General features: G+C 49.8%; 4 protein-coding genes across 4 annotated transcripts; 3 read left to right on the top strand and 1 right to left on the bottom strand.

Moving 5' to 3' along the window:
* Window positions 1–1,625: 1,625 nt before the first annotated feature.
* Window positions 1,626–2,395, top strand: POX_f08187 (FK506-binding protein 1; the record flags this gene model as incomplete). The annotated part of the gene is made up of 6 exons (XM_050116968.1): window positions 1,626–1,759; window positions 1,837–1,907; window positions 1,986–2,046; window positions 2,113–2,133; window positions 2,239–2,277; window positions 2,356–2,395. 6 exons carry the CDS (start codon window positions 1,626–1,628, stop codon window positions 2,393–2,395), a joined length of 366 nt encoding a protein of 121 aa, XP_049967107.1.
* Window positions 2,396–10,694: 8,299 nt separating this feature from the next.
* Window positions 10,695–11,724, top strand: POX_f08188 (Protein ras-2; the record flags this gene model as incomplete). Its single annotated transcript, XM_050116969.1, has 2 exons — window positions 10,695–10,772; window positions 11,074–11,724. The coding sequence occupies 2 exons, from the start codon at window positions 10,695–10,697 to the stop codon at window positions 11,722–11,724; spliced, it is 729 nt and encodes a 242-aa protein (XP_049967108.1).
* A 203-nt stretch (window positions 11,725–11,927) lies between these two features.
* Window positions 11,928–12,481, bottom strand: POX_f08189 (uncharacterized protein; the record flags this gene model as incomplete). Its single annotated transcript, XM_050116970.1, has 3 exons — window positions 11,928–12,035; window positions 12,095–12,306; window positions 12,355–12,481. The coding sequence occupies 3 exons, from the start codon at window positions 12,479–12,481 to the stop codon at window positions 11,928–11,930; spliced, it is 447 nt and encodes a 148-aa protein (XP_049967109.1).
* A 2,383-nt stretch (window positions 12,482–14,864) lies between these two features.
* Window positions 14,865–17,241, top strand: POX_f08190 (uncharacterized protein; the record flags this gene model as incomplete). The annotated part of the gene is made up of 4 exons (XM_050116971.1): window positions 14,865–15,398; window positions 15,521–15,824; window positions 15,919–16,181; window positions 16,231–17,241. 4 exons carry the CDS (start codon window positions 14,865–14,867, stop codon window positions 17,239–17,241), a joined length of 2,112 nt encoding a protein of 703 aa, XP_049967110.1.
* Between the last annotated feature and the right edge of the window lie 1,340 nt (window positions 17,242–18,581).

Here is an 18,581-nt window from a genome sequence, read left to right on the forward strand (position 1 = left end):
GCACTTTTCAGAACCTTGGCCTATCGGGACGATTCCAGATTCTATGAAGCTATGAAGTTTCGCCAGACGCCTCAGTTTGATTTACTGCTTTTGGCTCAGAATATACTTGTTGATAGAAGAGGCCTTGTATGAAGCAGCTGTCCTAGAATCTGAGAATGAACGGCCCCATTTGACCGGTGTGGAAACAGATGCAAATTCATGTTTTCCGGTTCGAGACTCAGGTCCGAAGAAATGCAGTCTCTTGAGCACGATGTTGGATAAGACCATCAGAGGCATGGAGATAATAGCGGAGCTCAGGCAATCCCTTGGAATACTCTGGCCAGAGAAGGGTGTTGTGAAGCATGAGCAATATGATCAGACGAAAACGCTTCTGGATCGAGCAAAGTTAAGAGCTGTTGGACAAAATCGGGCATTCAGAAGAGGATCGAACCGCTTGTGGTGAGACTAGGCCATTCGATACTTGAAAACAATGCTCTATGAAATAATATTCCGTTTCCGACGGTACCTTATCCTGTTTTGCTTTTCTTTTGTACTGATGCATTTCACTAAACCTGGACAGGCATGATCGGTATGTAATGGCGAATCCATTCAATTCGTCTAAGTACTGTTCATACCGTCAGCTTTCGCTTTCGGATTCTAGTGCGAAAATATGATTTTCTATTGTGACCTTCTTCATCCAAAATCTGATAGGTCTTAATGCAAGCACCAAACGGTCAGGCATTGGCAAACATGAATGTTGCGTTGAAGTGTTTAATCAGCGTCCCCCCTTCGAGTTTGCAGATCAGCTTTCACTTTTCTACATATTGCCAAGGCCTCTCGGGTGAGCATAGCCTTGACTTATTGTCAATCCGTTTTCTCCGTCACGGATATTGACTTACTCAAAACAAGCAAACAAGATGAGTCGTGCCAGAGTCAAGTCTCTTGAGAAGCTCAAGAACTGGATCCTTGGATGAAACCCCCGGACTTTGAAATTAGCACAGGGTCATGGTACCCCTCCCCAGCAAAGCCGTTGGGGAATTCAAAGTACTTTTAGCGTCGTATTCTGGCCGTCTGTATGTTTTGGATTATGCAAACTTAAACAGAAGCGATGTATTATACATGGATGGGAATATTATTGGCTTCCCGACATGCTTCTTCGGAATTCTTTATTGAGTTCGTTCGAGACCTGGTTTCGCGAAATATAAGAGTGAGAGACACTATCGAACATTACTCTAGATGTCAAATATGATTTTGCCATACGGAATAGCGCACATTTCTGGAGCCAGTCAATGGGGATTGCATTACATCCTCCGCGTTTTGAAAATTGTACAAGACGGTCGCAATAATTTTTGTATTGCTCGCTTCGCTGCGTATTCACTTCCGATGGAGAAGTTTTTCCTCCCTGGGAAGGCTGGTCCTCTATGAGTATCGGGCGAGTCCTCGCTTATTGTAGTGAATCACACCTTATCTCTCGAGGCTGAAGCCGAATTCCAACTGGTGCCGCTACCACAGCCGCCCTTGCCGCCTATCAACCCCACTTGTAGAGGCAAAAAAAACTCCTACGAATCAGATTTGCCCCCTCACTTGGACGACATTCCACCCATTTCACTCAAAGGTTCAACCTGATCACACGCAATTTCACCACAATGGGCGTCGAACGCAAGATCATCACTCGCGGCAACGGTTCTGACTCGCCCGCTTCAGGCGACAAGGTCTCGATCCACTACACCGGCTGGCTCTACGATGCCAAGAAGGCCAACAAGGGATTCCAGGGCAAGCAGTAAGTTGGTGGTGTCCTTGGGAATCACAAGGCATGTAAACCAAATTTGTGACAAAAGTGCTCAAACATTGCGATAGATTCGATAGCTCTCGGACTCCGGGCCGTGGGCCCCTGAATGTTCAAATCGGTGTTGGACACGTCATCAAGGGTAATACTCTCTTGTCTAATTTTTTTTGTTGTCAGGGTCTGAATGAGAGGTGATTGGAAATTGATTTGTCTTGATTAGGTTGGGATGAGGGAGTCCAGCAGATGACTCTGGGCGAGAAGTCTATTCTGACCATCACTCCGTAAGTGCATTGTCAAATGTCTTGTTGCATGATACTCCACGAACGTACAACTAACACGGCCTGCAGCGACTATGGTTACGGTGACAAGTAAGTTGTTGCTTCTAGGTCGAATTCCAAGGATTGATATTGGGGGAAAGAAAAATTGCAGTGAAGGCCGACTTTGTCTTGCGTACTGATGAAATCTTGTCTCAGGTCGGCCGGCAAGATCCCTGCGGGCTCTACCTTGATCTTGTGAGTCCCTGCCTGAAATCACCCTATATGTTAGGACTTTCTGAGGAAAAGAGGATCAAAATACTGACTGAATAACAGCGAGGTTGAGCTGCTCAAGATCAACAACAAGAGCGCTTAGATGCGTACATTTGAGGATATACTTGGCAGTGTGCCGAACGAGTCAAAAACTTCATAAAATCTGGTTTGATATTCTGAATGCTCACCAAGTTTGTTCAGAAGAAGACACGGTCTTTTCTTGCTTAGATGGCTTCGACATCCCATCTCGTCCTCGACGAAAGATAAACATGCAGGGTCTAGATCAAGCCAAAAGATGATTCAAACTCATTTAGAGATGTAGCCTATCGAGCTGAGATCATTCGGGCTCGATTCTCGTCTCCAATACAGATTCCCATGTGGTGAGGAAGAGCTGGATGAGCATCCAAAACGAACCACTAAACCCAGTATTTCACGTAACATCAATGATAAAGAGTGAATCTCTACCTGTTCAGCGCGTGTAAATAGACCCGCCTGGATTTTATGAGCTGACCGACTTTCAAAAGCGAACACCCCTGTTCTCCACAATCCGGGTCTTCCCACGTAGTCCCGGAAATACTTCGGTGCTAAATTATCGCCATCTCACTCTGTAGCCTCGAGACTTTTACTCCTGCGATACTTGCTAGTGGTTGAGGATCGTGACAGAACTGACTGACAATGACAGTTCTTGTATGGTTATGAACTGTCGCGATGTAATTTCGACACCACAGAGTGATGGTCTTAATCAGGCATTGCCTCCATCCTATTGCCAAGGCAATATCTACAGCGAGGCTCACTCACGATGTGGGGGAAAAAGGAGTTATCTCAAATACTTCAAATTGCCAGTGGGGTCACAGTAAATCTTGAATATTCAGTCTCGTAAGCGAAGGCAGTTGTGCTTGACCCGCATACACAATGCGACTCGAGGGTACGGGGGTTAGGGAGAGGCTATGTTTTGATTAACATCCCAACGCTAGAGCCGAGCGACGCCATACCTGAGACTCCAATTGGCATCTACCAATGCGGAAGATGTTCGCTTTACAATCAGTATGATGCGCGATAGGTACGGTGCACAACTCATGTGGAAAGGGATGGAATATCATGTTACGCCAGCGTCACAAGGAAAATATACAAGATTGGAAATCTGAGCTATGCGTCTTGGAGAATCTTCTAAATTTGCACTGTCCCCCCCCCTTTTAATTTTGCCCACGTCGAGACATATTTGTACAGGAACTGCGCGAGACCTTTCCATAAGTATCTGCGATACTATACCCCCTTTCCAAAGGCCCACTGATCATCTTCATTGACCAGTGGCGCGTTCATACTTTCCGTAAGGCTCTCACCCGGAATTGCCAAATGGATCCCACTAGAAGACAGGGATGATAATAAAAGCAGATAGGAGCAGCAGGCATCTACATCCAACAAATATTTTGAGAAACGGAGCTCTTCTCACCACACCCATCCCATATACAAACTAAAGGCACTTTTCCCACGTTGCAAATCCCGATACAACCCATGTATATGGCCGAGCAAGCCCCTTTATCAAAGGCACATTTCTAAACCACGAAAAATGACCCCATTTAGCCTAAGCTTGCACCATTTTTGACACTTATATACATCATTGGCACCAGAAGTGAGTCATCAGGATCACTTGCTCGGGAGTCTCGCGTCCCGTCAAGCTGGAATAGTTGTTGATCAAGGTCTTCCGCATCGGGAAGGTGCTGTGGTAATTCATATTTTGCGCTTTCAAATTGTTTGTATTATCCATCAAATCGCATCGATAGAAGAGCAAGAGCTTCAGTGATGATGGCTACTAATAGTGAGCCTGATTATGGCAATTCTTGCGAACATGCGAGAATTTTTCTTCTTCTTCTTCTTTTTTTTTTGAAAAAAAAAACAAAAACAGATAGAAACAACTAGGAAATACACCGCTCCCCTTGAAATCATAGACATCAGATAAAAGCCACTCAATCAGTGAAAGATTGGGGAAAAAAAGGCTCACAGTCTCCACCCTGGTCAAGGGATATTGGGGGTTCGCCCACAAAGATAAACCTTGTCCTGCAGAGGTTTTCCTACCCGAAAAGAAATTTTCAAATTTTCAGGGGACCTATAGGAGACACTGATGCGTCTGCAAAGCAGCATTGATCGTAATACGCGGCCCGCAGTGGTACTCAATCAGGTCAATTCTGGAGGTTAGTCAAGGCGAGCCGATCCTTGAACGTGCGTATCTTCTGAGACAAGTAAGCAGCTTGGCTCGATGGTGAGCAAAGTGGAAGACCCGTGGAGGTGAGTGAGAATTCACTGTACAGCTTTAGAGTCTTCTTTTCCCCCCTTTCTCTCTGGAGATCTTTGTATCGTGTAAAATGCAGGTACAGTAAGGGGGAAAGCAACGATATTATCGTCAGAAACGACGTCAGGAAAGTGGTAGACTCAGGTACATTACTCCTGAGGGTTACGACTTTTCCTAGAGAATAGAGCTCCTATCAGACACATTTCACGCAACTTTGGGCTTTTTAGCGGGAGCTCGAAACGTGCGGAATGAAAGCTGTCAAGCTTCTACATTACTACGGTACTTATATTTAGTGCGCTGCTGATTCCAGATCAGAGCTGAAGGCCTAGTATATGGGAACGACGTATGTTATTTCCGCATTTATTCCCCGGCCCATGAGAAAATCTTGACTCCTCACTAGATTGAGAGGGGAAAAGGCAGGTACACCGGTCTAGGGAAAAAGCCAATTCCATTTCTCCAGCCTAGGACCAACCCGTGTTTTAGGTAGAAGTCGTCATTCCACGGAATCCGTCAGCTCGACTATCGCATTGAAAATGAACAAGCTTTCTCAATGCACCGTTCTGGTGGAGCTCCCGAGTCGACACTGGACAAGGCGATGTCTCACGTGTATCTCAATGGAGGCTTACCACGCCACCAACTTTTGTTTTTTTTTCTTGTGTTTTCTTTTACAACTATTGCCGAGCCCGAGAATGTTTTTGAATGAGATTGCCCAGTAAGAATAGTCGCCGCAACGCAATTGTTCTCATTTTGGTCGGCGCAAGTCGGGATAGATTAACCACCTACACTGTCATGCAATGCTCCATCGTAAACGCGATCTGTCCTTCAAAAAAAAATCAATAGCCACGATCGAGGCCCATGACGCCAGCTGATACCAGTCAAGTCTATCCACGATGATACTCGCATTCCATTTCGCACAACTTCACTTCACAACTGCCACCCACTTTCCTCAAGCTGGATCCCATCTTGAACGCTCTTGGCGTATGACTAATTTGCTTCCTCCCCAACCTACTAATCGTCCACCCTCCAAGAGGGTCCTGACAGAAGAGCTGCAAGTCTAGACCTACAAAGGATGAAAAGCTTCCGCGTTCCGAGTCCCGAAGTCGCCGGTGGAATCCACACCTGTAATCCACCGTTCAATTCTTCCGTCCCCACGCAGAAAGCAGCTTCCTGTCATGGTTTGGTAGCAATCACCTCCTGGCGGGCCGCGGCAGGGGGTTGGAGCAGCCTTGCTGGCCGGCGATAGGCTCGGGTTCGAGGTGGAGGGGTTCAACCTTTTCCTCCAAGGGAATTTGATCATCTGGGCGTGCTCTCTCACTGCTCAGTGCGGTGCGGATATGGCAGACTCTTGTACGTGTGCGTGCCGTCAGGGGGTCCACGTTTCAACGCTGAATTCCCCTTGGTTTAATACTGTGTGGATGATGAGAGACTATTGGGTTCCGACCGTTTTTTCTTCTTTCGGCCATTGCTCGAACCGTCTGTAGAAGGAACAGTTGGGAAATGAACATACGATGGGGGAAGACAAATAAAAAAGACAAATCTGTTGGTGAACCGGGTGGCTGGAGTTTAGCTCACTTTTTGTTTAACGGGAGGCCGTATGAAATTTCATCGGGTCCATCGCGTTTCCCGCTTGGGTGGGTAGTTTTCAATGGAAGAGAAATCGAACAGCAACTGTCGAGCCGCTGTGACGTCTGGAAATCTCCAGCTTGAGTGGATCGTTATTCTGGCCTTCTCGGAGAATTGCCTGCGTCACTGTGAAGAGTATGGAGTTGTCGTGGGGGAGGGGAGGGTTTCCAGCATGCACGAGGGAAATTCGAAGATCCCCTTTTCGCGTCTGTCTTGTCCACAGCCTATCTTATGAACATTGAAAGGGGGCTTGGCAGGCTACGTATCGTAAAAACCATCGCAAATTCAACTACCGTCTCCAAGCACTGTGCAAGTCTCCTCCCCAAACTGCGGCAAGCGGACCAGTTGACAAAAGAAAAAAAAAAAAGGGCCCACTTCACGTCGACTTTCAGCGGGCCCCAGTCTCGGTCCGCGGTCCACACAAACTTGAACCTTCCAATTTCAGAGCGTTCAGGGCTTGATGAAGGAGGTGGAAGGCTCCAAATTTTGTGATCTTTTGCTTTTTCTTTTTTTTTTTTTTTTTTCTTTTCTTTTCTTTTTTTTTTTTTTGTAATCTCTCTCCAGCCGCCAGCCGACAGGGCTTCGTCATTTTTGTCCAGATGGCGGGCCGTAATATGGCACCATCCCTGCAATAGCACTGCTGTTGAGCGTTCCGCGGGACATCAGACTTCATACTAATATGACCCTTTACCTGGGGCGGAAGGAAAAGGATTTGCATGTGAAGATCTGGCGGAGGAATTTTTTTCCTGTCAGCAAGAACAAAATCTCCTCTGTTGTACTTTCAGTTCGGACCTGAGCTTGGTGACCTATCCTTTCCGGCTAAATGTGGCGCCTCAGGCTGTTACTCGACTGGGTACCATACTGGAGATGCACTGATCACCAGCACGATACACTTACAGTAGCTCATCATGACAAAGTACTGTGAAGGTGGTCAAGGCACTGCAGGACGGGACTAGATATCTCCCCACCAAAGCCTGCTGGCATGGATGACTTCTTGGGGAAATGAGATGAGGATTCAAAGTGGAACTGTCAGAGTTCAACACACAATTCTCTTTCAAATCGCCCGTGTATATGACACTCCAAACTGGAAGTCCATGGACACTCGCCATCCTCGAAAGATAGCCATCTTCAGCTTCATGCATCTGCTGTCGCTTCGCAGATCTACTATCAATCTGATCAATCACTAAGTTTTGTTTACATGCACGTCAGAACCGATCGGTGGTGCAGCGTGCATATTCTTTTTCCTTTGTCTGGATCTCTCTGAGGGACCATCAACTCTTCTTTCTCAAGCACAAAACCATGACCATGGATATTTTTTTTTTCAAGCCCGACCCGGCAGCCTTACCATGCCGGCTGGGGGCTTGTCCAGTTTTGCTCCATCGTCACGTCCCGCGACGGGGCACCGCGCACCACTTCCGGGTGGATCTCGTACATAACTCAAAAGGTGTGGACCAATGTCCATTAAGCTTGTCCCGAGACAGAGGGGGAGAAGAGAGAGAGAGAGAGAGAGGGCTTTTTCCAGCCCACAGTGATGCCGGGAGGCAGAATATGGTTGGTTTTGGAAGCTTGAGGCGATTGTGACTCGCGATGTGGAGATGTTGCTCAGGGATTGAAAGAAATCCGCCGATGACCAGCATGATTATACAATGTCCGTTGTACTCCGTCGACACTTTGAGTGACCTATCTCAGTCAGCGACCGTAGGTTCTTGTGATCTTGTGACAGGCCATTTGGCGGGCGGCAAAGCGTAAGAGCTGTCATATCAACGCCGATGGCGCAGAGATCAAAGAGGAAATTGCCCCGTCACTGGATGCCTTGGAACACACTGAAACCAGGTGATGGATAACTGGACTGAAGTGAGTAGACCTTCATAGTCACTACTGAGTCAGATACCTCAGTGTCTTCAAAATTGACACTCTTCGATCACCTCTCGTGGCACCAAATACGAACTCGGCTGTCTTGAAGAGGTGCTCTTACCTAAGGTTTGACACGCTCATTGGTCGAAGCTACTCGCTAACCATGCAACCAACGTGACCAGACATGCTACTGCCAAATTGAACCTCAAGCGAGGCCGATGCCAATCACCAGTGGATCACGGTGCAGGTTTGACGTGGAATTTTTTCCCTCTCTTTCCTGGAATGGTCTACTACTCTTCCTGCTAGCCATCATTGCCCGGAATTTCAATTTTATTTTTAACCTGCAGAATCGTGGGAATCATGCTCTATCCAAAATGGTCCAAAAAGATTCCCGTGGTGCACAGTCGTACCCTGGGAATCGGAGTTCTACTTTGGGTTGGCTCGCTAGGCTGTGTTCTCGTTTTCGTCATTTGGCCGACCATGGAACCGAACTTGGGTCCATAGGCTCCATCCTGGCGGTTCTTGATGCCCGACGGGTTGGCTCTGTTGGAATGGGAAGCTCGGACCAGCGAGTCAGGTGCGGACCGGAGCTATGACGAGCGCCGCGGGCACGAGGTTATCGCAATCTGTCTTGGTCGGGGGTGAACCTCATGGAGTCATCGCGCCTTTTTTGTGGAGTGTCGGACTTCCCCGTAACCACGTTTGTACCCGAGACAGATCAACAGCTCCGTGGAGATTGACAGGCGCAGGTAAATCATCTGCCATGACTTTGAACATACTAGAACCACTTGAGTCAGGGAGCAAGACCAGTGGTGTGTCGCTCTCTCCTCTTCCTCGGAGCTTCTTTTCGGGGAGGGGATGAATCTTAATGAATCGAGTATACAGTGGGGGGCCCGATGCGGTAGTTCCACCCTCCTCTCAAGAGATGAAGCTCGTCCGATGAATATCGTATCCGGGACGAGACTAGTGGCTCACTGTTGAGATCGGTCGACTCGCCCGGTGTCATGCTCTCACTTCCCCCATCCGGAGCATCCATGGGAGATTGTTCTGTCCAGTGGTGGTGGACTGAATCAGCATGAAGCTCTTTCAGAGGTCCAATTGCCCGACGTCCAAGTGGACTCTGAATCACTTCTACATCCTTCCCATACCTATCGAATGAAAGCTCCAACCTCTTCTGCGAGTCACCTTTGACCGAGTCAAGAGCCTCCCACAGGCCGGGACTCCCGAGCTTTCCAATCACTTTGCCAGTTTCCTTTTTTTTTTTTTTTTTTTAAATTAATTTTCCGACTCTGGTTTTATTTTTTTTTTTTCGGGAGGTGGTTTCTTTTCTCTTACCCACTCGGTACCTTAAATCAGTCAGTGCTCATTGCTCTCGAGACGCGCACAACTCAATTGCTCAGTGCTCATCAATCTTGGTTAAAGATCAGCATATCAATTTTCAGGTACCTTCCCTTTTTTTTTTTACACACACGTCTGAATCATATTTCCGCGAGGGGACTCCATTTCATTTGGACTCCCGTCTCCGTCCCAACTTCCTGCTCCCTGTTTGTCTCCACGGATATCGTTCCACTCGACTTTGCTCGCAGTCCTCAGGAGCTCTCACAGCCCCTCTCTTTCTCCCTGTCTCTCTCCACTCCGCTTAGCTTCAGCCACTGCTCGGGCCAGACACTTTGCCCACGAGGAGGGCCCTCTTCCTTTCGATCGGTTCAGCTTTGCCTCGCACTGTCATACTTGATCCATATGTCTCTGGGTGGCAATGTCAGCAGGACGGACTGGAGACCCGTCATGTTGTGCCGTCGCGTCGGTTGTCCCTTCATTCTGGAGTCGTGTAGGTGGCGCGTACATGGATGGTCGAAGAGAGTAGAGTAGAGAACCGCAGGAGGACCGCTGAATTGTCCATGTGGTACTAGACATTTTTTCAAGAATATGTACATGCCACTCTGCCGAGTGGTCCTGCTGTCCTGCTGTCCGCCGGGTGACTCTCCCTCTTTTGTGTCCGTTCAGCGTCCAGAGTGTCCACCTCTTTTTCTCCCCCTCTCTTTCCTCTCCACTGACTAAACCATCCACCATATCCACCTGGCACCAACCCTACTCTCTCTCAATCCACCATCCCGTGCATTTCCTCCACTCCACCCGCTCTCTTGCTCTTCTCTTTTGCCTCTCTGCCTCTTCCTTCCTCTCCCAAACCCACTCGACCCTGAGCTTGCTCCTTCCTCAACCACCCCTCCCCCCCCCCTTCCCTTTCACCCACCCGCTTGCCTTTTTCCGCTCGATCTTCCTCCCACTGCCACTGCCATCCCTCCTCCTACCAAGTCTACTTTGTCCCCAGCCAAAAACACATACGGAGACATCGGCAATTGCGTTGACTTTCTGCGGTCCTTGCTAGTTCCCCACTCCGTTTACTCTGCAGGCCCCTCGTTCCGTGAGAGTGTCCCCTCCAGAACTCCTGCCGTCTGGATTCAATCCCTGAGCCCCTCTTCGATCTCGATACTTTCTGCCCCCTCCTTCATATCTTCGCACCCTCCTTCTCTTCCCCTCCCTCCCCTCCTCTCTCCTCTCCCTTCCTTCCAAAATCTCCCCATCTATCGGCCCGTCCTATTCCCCCGCTCCGACCGCGTCCGATTTCCAACTGCCCGCCATGTCGGGCAAAATGACATTGTACAAGCTGGTGGTGCTCGGGGATGGAGGTGTTGGAAAGACAGCTCTGACAATCCAGGTTGGTTCACGATCTCCTCGTCTTGCCCCCCCCCCTACGCGTTTGATTCTCTTCCGGCGCTGGGAACTCCTTTTCCAAGAGTGCAAGGACCGACTGCGAATCCCATCCGATCGTCCAGGTCGTGCGAGGAGCTTTTCCAGACAAGTTCTCCACGCGCGCAACGATCGGGGTGCATGCGGGAGCTCACGGTGGCGGAACCGGAATGATCTCCCACCCTCCTCCTCTCCTTCCCCTTTCAGGTCCCGCAAACTACCAGGATGAAAAGCGATTGCTAACGGGGAATACCTTCTGCTCATCATAGTTGTGCCTCAATCATTTCGTGGAGACGTATGACCCTACTATTGAAGACTCGTACCGAAAGCAAGTGGTCATCGACCAACAGTCATGCATGCTCGAAGTGCTGGACACCGCGGGCCAGGAGGAATACACGGCACTGCGCGACCAGTGGATCCGCGACGGCGAAGGCTTCGTTCTTGTCTACAGCATTACCTCGAGAGCCTCGTTCTCTCGCATCACCAAGTTTTACAACCAAATCAAAATGGTCAAGGAGTCCGCCAGCTCTGGTTCGCCATCCGGTACCAGCTACCTCGGCTCACCCGTCACGTCCACCCCGGGTGGACCGACATTGCCCGTACCCGTGATGCTGGTGGGAAACAAGAGTGACAAGGCCATGGAACGCGCAGTCTCTGCACAGGAGGGTCAAGCGTTGGCCAAGGAGCTCGGTTGTGAATTCGTCGAGGCCTCGGCGAAGAACTGCATCAATGTGGAAAAGGCCTTTTATGACGTGGTGCGCATGCTTCGTCAACAGCGCCAAAACACACAAAATTCCAAGGGCCGCGGAGGCGGCGCGCATGGCTCTTCCGGCCGAGATCGGGACGCGGGCCCTGAATACCCAAAGTCATTCCGTCCAGATCGGCGACATCGTAGTCGGCTGAACTGCGTGCTGCTTTGAGTCCACCAGCAGAACGATTCTGGCATATGATTACAGCTCGTCCGCAACATTTGATGCAGCGTCCATCTCTCGTTGGCCCATAGGGGGGGAATTGAGCTTTGTACTTGTGATAGTGATCACCGCACGATGGCCAACTGTCCCCCCCCCCTCCCCCCTTTCCCTTCTTCCTCCTTCCCCTCCCTCTTCGTTCGACCTCGCTTCCGTCATTCTCGCCAGTCGCTTGATGCGCACTCGTCCTTGTCCACATGATCCACTCCAAACTTTTCTCCATCCCCATCATCCAATTTTGCATCGCCGGGGACGGATGGGTTCTGTCTTTCTGGTCTTCTCAACTGTGTTTGGCGTCGGCGGTCTTCTTTTGCACACTTACAATTGCGCCTTCTTGCTCAAACTCGACCCAGCCATATTCTCCAAAGGGCAAATCTGCAACCTTTCCATTTTCGTTTTGCTTCTGCTCCTTTTTTTTTCCGATCGCGACTCGAACCTGGGCGAAACTAGCAGGGGTTGTCTCGGGGACTCGATCCGGGGCGGTTCGCAACCGCGACGAGGGACCTAACTCGCGCTCGGCCTGCGGACCAGACGCTTATACTCCCTGTTCGACCAAGGCTGCAAGGAGGCTATGGCGCGTACGAAATTGCCACTGGGTCGTCCCCAAGCGGAAATTCTCATACGATCCTCGTGGCTCATTGTCGATCCCGCTTTTCATGGCGCGTACGCGTTCAGCCGACTCGTGCCGGATCGGTCCTCCGACGGTCATTGGAGGGGGGCCAATTTGCAAATCTTCTCAGAACCGGGCAGAGGATGTGATCACAGGAATCTCCGGTCATCTTTCCGGATCCAGATCGACCTTATGCGCATATCGCTTTTCGGGTCACGAGACTGGAAGGTTGCAGTCGCACATTAGCAGGCATTTCGATATGATACCCTACGACGACGCTTGTTTTCTGCTTTTTTTTCTGCTTCGTTCTTCTTAATATCCGCCATTAAACAATCATCATTTGTTTTCCTCCCGCATTGCTTCGTCATGCCATTCCTCTCCTCTTCTCTTTCTCCTCTCTCCTCTACTCTTCTCTGTGCCTATCTCACCTCCCTTTCTCCCCCTGATCATCAATCACCTTTCGTACGTCGGTGAACGGGACCTGGATGCATTTATCTCCAATACCTTACTTAGATCCAATGAGCACTAATTGTGTACCCGCGAGGCGCCAGGCACGGGCTTGTTAGACTCGGACCCCTTCTCTCTGGGTAGAAAACATAGGGCTCCCACGCACGAGGCTGACGGCTGCCTGGTTCATGAACCTTTTATTGCAAATCTTGAGAGGGCAATGGAAGATCCACAAAGCCCCCCACCCCCGTTGCACTTGACGGTCCGGTGGAAGAAGAGTTGCTTTGGACGGTTGGAGGAAGATCCCTATTGAACGTGCCACTGCTATTGACAACCGGGAGAAACAAGAGTGTGGACCAGATCGACTCAATCTCACAATCGGCGAATTTGGTCTCTTTCTGAGCGATTCTCATTCTCCACGTGATTTTGCCTGGGATCCAACATGATACCACGCCGCACCTGTGCTATAATCCAAGCTTTTCGACCTTCCCACTACGAGTCACTTGTTGATAGGAATAGATCAACTGCGCTATCGATCGGATACCTACTTACCATTCTCTTCACATAGCCAATACCCGAAAAAAGCATGCGGTTTTTCTCTTTCGGGGGTTGACGGTTTTATTTATGTGAAACTTTGAACCGGGATTGTAAATTTGTAGTTTTTAGTTTGGACTGTGCATGGGTCTTTTGACTGTGGCTCCACGAGTTTTCTACACTGTTTTTCTAATTAAGCCTCCCTGGAGTCCAACCTTGATGTCCTGGTCTGGATGAACGGGCGACGATTCATACCCTATTCCCGCATGGAGAATGACATGTATTCAGTGTGGTTGAGATGGGCACTAGCCTTACGCAGTGATGTTGATCAGTAGCTATTAGTTCAAGGAAAGGAGGGGCTATTTGAGAGGAAAAGTAGCCAATTCAAAAAAAAACCATCTACTCTCTACTGCCGGGGCGTGGCTACAACTACTAGAAGTGGATAGAAAGGCTTCATAATCTTCTTCATGATGCCCGCTCTCCTGTGTTCCCCCCTCCCCCACTAACAGCCCGGCAGACCTAGTAGGGAGTCCCTGCTCTATTACAGCCGATAAGAAGTATGCCTGTGCATACCCGACAGGTCTCCAGGCGCCGGAAGTTGATCGCCGAAACATCTCCGAATCTCCAGTAGGTACGGTACGTACATACCCTTTGGCCCGGGACCTCGGGTGCCAGGGTCCTCCCACCCTCAATGCATGTTGATCAGACTTTACTGAGTACCTACACGGTCCCTAATTGGAGGCCGTCGATTGACATTCCAAGTCAGATGGTAGTTGAGAGCTATCGGGCCTTCGGATCAGGGGGTTGTCGATAGGTGTATGGATCACATCCTCCTCCGAGGTACAAGGTACAGAACCGGGCGACTCGACCGAGCCGCATTATATAAAGGGTATCGGGAAGGACTATCTCCAGCGCTCTAGTGTCTGTATAGTCGTGAGTTCCCTCGTCCAAAGAGGTATCTTCCAACTGCTGTGATTGATTCTCTTTCTTTGAGCACGTCAGATTGCTCTGGGCGATTTTTTTGTGATTCTCTCCTGCGCAAGATCATCCTTCGACTTTCCAAATTGGGTGAATTTCGACATCTGCTTGGTTTTCCGTTTCGCGACAGTTTCCTGAAGGACACGGGTACCAAATCGACCGCTTTGCACACGTTGTGTCTGTGATCACAAGTCTTCCGCCTAAACCGTTTGGACGGAAGAAGGTTTTCCTCTCCGCATTTTCCCCAGTCCAGATCCATCGCCATCATCTTTGCCCCCCCTCATTTTCCCCTCATTCCCTCTGCCCTCCCCCCACACGCGGTGACCACCAAAACACTCTCTGGGAGCCGAGGAGAGGACCTGGACGCAGCCCCGAAACAAGACGATTGTCATTTCAAACGATTCAATTTTACATTTCTACAAAGCTGGAATTGCAACCAGGGCAATCAAATCACCCTGTTCGAGTCCTGAAGCCTGGAATTGCGATCTTTCTTTTTTGTGACCTTTGCATCTGATCAACAACCATGTCACCACATCCTCAGCAGGTTGCCCACGCAGCTTCCCTTTCCGATCCAGAGTCCTTCTGGATCGAGCACGCACAACGACTTCACTGGCATAAGCCTCCATCACGCGCCTTGACGCGGCGCACCAAGAAACTCCCTAGTGGAGTGCAGCATGAGCATTGGTCGTGGTTCCCGGATGGAGAAATCTCCACGACCTACAACTGTGTGGATCGCCATGTGCTGGCTGGTCGGGGCGAGGATATTGCGATCGTTTGGGAGTCTCCGGTCACGGGGATGGTGGAGCGGTATTCGTATGCTCGATTGTTGGACGAAGTAGAAGTGTTGGCGGGCGTGTTGAGGGAGGAAGGGGTGAAGAAGGGTGATGTGGTGATTATTTACAGTATGTTGCCCTCCCCGGACTCTCCCTCTTGGATGATTCCCTCTTTCCCCTTTGGCACCGGGGGAGGCAATGCATCGGTAGCGCCAGCGATGTGGTCGGCGCAAGAGACACACGGGATAGAAATCCGTCCTGTTGTCCCCCGCAATGTCCAAATCGTGTGTACCCACTGACCATCTCCACTTTTTAGTGCCCATGATCCCCGCCGCCCTCGTGGCTGCGTTGCAATCACGCGCCTCGGGCGATCCACGCCGCGTTTTTTGGGGGCTTCGCCGCGCAGTCGCTGGCGCAGCGGATTGAGGCCGCCCGGCCCCGGGCAATCATGACCGCTTCTTGCGGAATCGAGGGGTCCAAGGGACCCATTGATTATCGACCCTTGGTGGAAGGGGCGGTGCAGGCGAGTCGCTTCAAGCCGGAGAAAGTGATTGTCTGGCAGCGAGATCAGCTCCGGTGGAACAATCCGGATAAGTTGGGTGGACAGCGAAATTGGCAGCGTCTGGTGAAGAGTGCGAGGATGAGGGGAGTGCGAGCCGGCGCGGTTCCGGTGAAAAGCACGGATGGGTTATACGTGATTTATACCAGTGGTGAGTCTGACAAGACGTTTCCTCCGTCGATTGGGAAGAAAGCGGTTATAGCACGGGGGGATTTTTTCCCTTCTTTCTAATACTGAATCGCCAGGAACGACGGGCCTACCCAAGGGTGTTCTCCGTGAAGCAGGCGGCCACGCCGTCGGTCTGGACCTTTCGATCCGAATGTTATTCAATGTCAACGGTCCCGGGGATGTCATGTTTTGTGCCTCGGACATTGGATGGGTCGTGGGACACTCATACATTCTATACGCACCTTTACTGGTCGGTGCAACGACGACCGTGATGTTCGAGGGCAAACCGGTCGGAACTCCGGACGCCGGAACTTTTTGGCGCGTCATTGAAAAGCACAACGTGAATACGCTCTTCACGCACACCACGGGCCATGCGAGCCATTCGAAAGGACGACCCTGGTGACCGTCTCTTCAAAGAGGTCGGCAAGCGAGGAGGTCTCAAGTCCCTCCGTGGTCTGTTCCTCGCCGGCGAACGGAGCGAGCCCAGTATCGTGCGGGCATATCAAGACCTTCTCACTGCGCACGCCGCTCCCGGTGCCACCGTCATAGACAACTGGTGGTCGTCCGAGTCTGGGTCTCCCATCACCGGTCTGGCGCTGAACGGAGATGGACGGGCCGCAGCTGCATCCGCAGTGCCGAAATCTCCCGCCAAGCCACTCCCCATTCGACCAGGTTCAGCCGGCCTTCCTATGCCTGGGTTCGATGTCCGCATCGTCGATGATGCTGGAACCGAGGTGCCCGCCGGTACGATGGGCAATATTGTGATGGCGACCCCTCTCGCGCCCACCGCATTTACCAATCTCTTCGAAGACGACGAGCGCTTCTATCGCGGATACCTGAAACGGTTTGACGGTCGCTGGGTCGATACCGGTGATGCAGGTATGATCGACGAAGACGGCTATGTGCACATCATGTCTCGGAGTGATGATATTATCAACGTGGCCGCACATCGATTCAGTACGGGCGCGATCGAACAAGCCATCCTCTCACATCCGGCCATTAGCGAAGCCAGTGTGGTGGGGATCCCCGATGCCCTCAAGGGTCATTTACCATTCGCGTTTATCCATTTACGATCCAGCGTCGGGGCGGAACTGCCGGCGACGGTGCCCGAGACGCTATTCCGGGAGGTCAATACGCTGGTGCGCGAACAGATTGGTGCCATCGCCTCGTTGGGTGGAATGATCCAGGGAAGAGGGATGATTCCCAAGACGAGGAGTGGGAAGACCCTGCGACGTGTTTTGAGGTCGTTGGTCGAGAATGGGGTCGAGGGCAAGTTTGACGAAGTTGTGAATGTTCCACCGACGGTGGAGGATATAAGTGTGGTCGAGGTTGCTAGGGCCCGAGTGAAGGATTACTTTATGGAGAAGGGAGTGAGTAGTGGTATTAGAGCCAAGTTGTGAGGTGGTGAAAGGACAGTCTTGTACATCTTGGTCTTTGATTGCAAGTGGGATGACTTGGACATACTGCATAAGTACATGCTACATACAACATACAACAGCGTGACTCGACAAACTACCTTGTGCTATTTGTGCTATACGGGAGATTTGGATCTAGAGATGACGAATCATACAGCTGAGACATGCCTGATACATGGAATCTGTAGAGTTTTATCTCAATAGGGACTCTTATCGTAGAAAATAACTTGCAGAACCTCAATCGGATCAACATTGAAATGAAGCTGATTTATTCCTCTCTCCGCTAATGGCAGTTAAGACAGGATGGGAAAACACGCTTTCAATGGGGGGGTAGGGGGGTAGAACTAATGGTGTGCTGTTAGTGAAATACGATACTCAAAAAAACTTAACAAAGATCTAATAAAACAAGACTCATCCATCCTCTGTTAATTGCAGGAAAATAGAGAGTGATCATAATAACGATCATAAAGTACAGTTATAACTTGATAATCAAATTATTCTTTTCTTGATGTCTCCCCCTGTTTTCTATGTTATGTTTAATTTGGGTGGTCTTTCAAGGTTGAGGATCTGCGAGCGAGTGGAGGGAATGAAGGAGGAGGTTTTGAATTCATTTGTTAGGATGGATCAATGGCTAGTGATCAGGCTTGGTTCATTTTCATGGTGGATTCGAGTGTCACGCTTCTTGAGGGGATAATACATTGAGCTACAAAGTAATGCGGGTATCTTCTCCCGTGTTTCTTTTCAGGTCATGAATGAAAGAAGGGAGGAGGTGAAGGTTTCAGTGTGACGATTTTGACAATTTCGACGACCTTGAACGTGTCTTTTGGCGTACTCAGCTGGTTCAAATGTTTCTTGAACAAATATCTCCCACGAGAAGAGAATATTTTTGACCAGGAATCTCAATCTCAAAGTGAATTTGAATATGTACCTTATCAGATCAATATAGCAAGTCCTGTCGATATTTGTTTGAGAAGACGTGACCATTGAATCGGAGACGAGAGCATGAACTCGAAGTACATTCTGCAAGTCATTCATTGTTCAAGTCTAAAAGAGACTATTTTTATTCGTGCGGATACCCACTGATCCAGTCTATATCAAAGACTCTTTGTGTGCTCCATTCATTTATGCTCTCGAATCTTCAGAGTAAACAAAAACAAGCCATTGTCTTCGGAAGCTGCTTCGGATCACGGACAATGGGCTTCATCTAGAATAGCCTCGACAAAAGTCACGTCGACCGTCGTAAATATAGTCACATCTTTCAGCATCGCAATCGCATCGTGTATAAGTATACGAACAGAGAGCATGCTCTGAATCTTCTCTATCAC

Source organism: Penicillium oxalicum, chromosome VI, assembly GCF_001723175.1.
Source record: "Penicillium oxalicum strain HP7-1 chromosome VI, whole genome shotgun sequence".
Taxonomy (NCBI): Eukaryota; Fungi; Ascomycota; class Eurotiomycetes; order Eurotiales; family Aspergillaceae; genus Penicillium; species Penicillium oxalicum.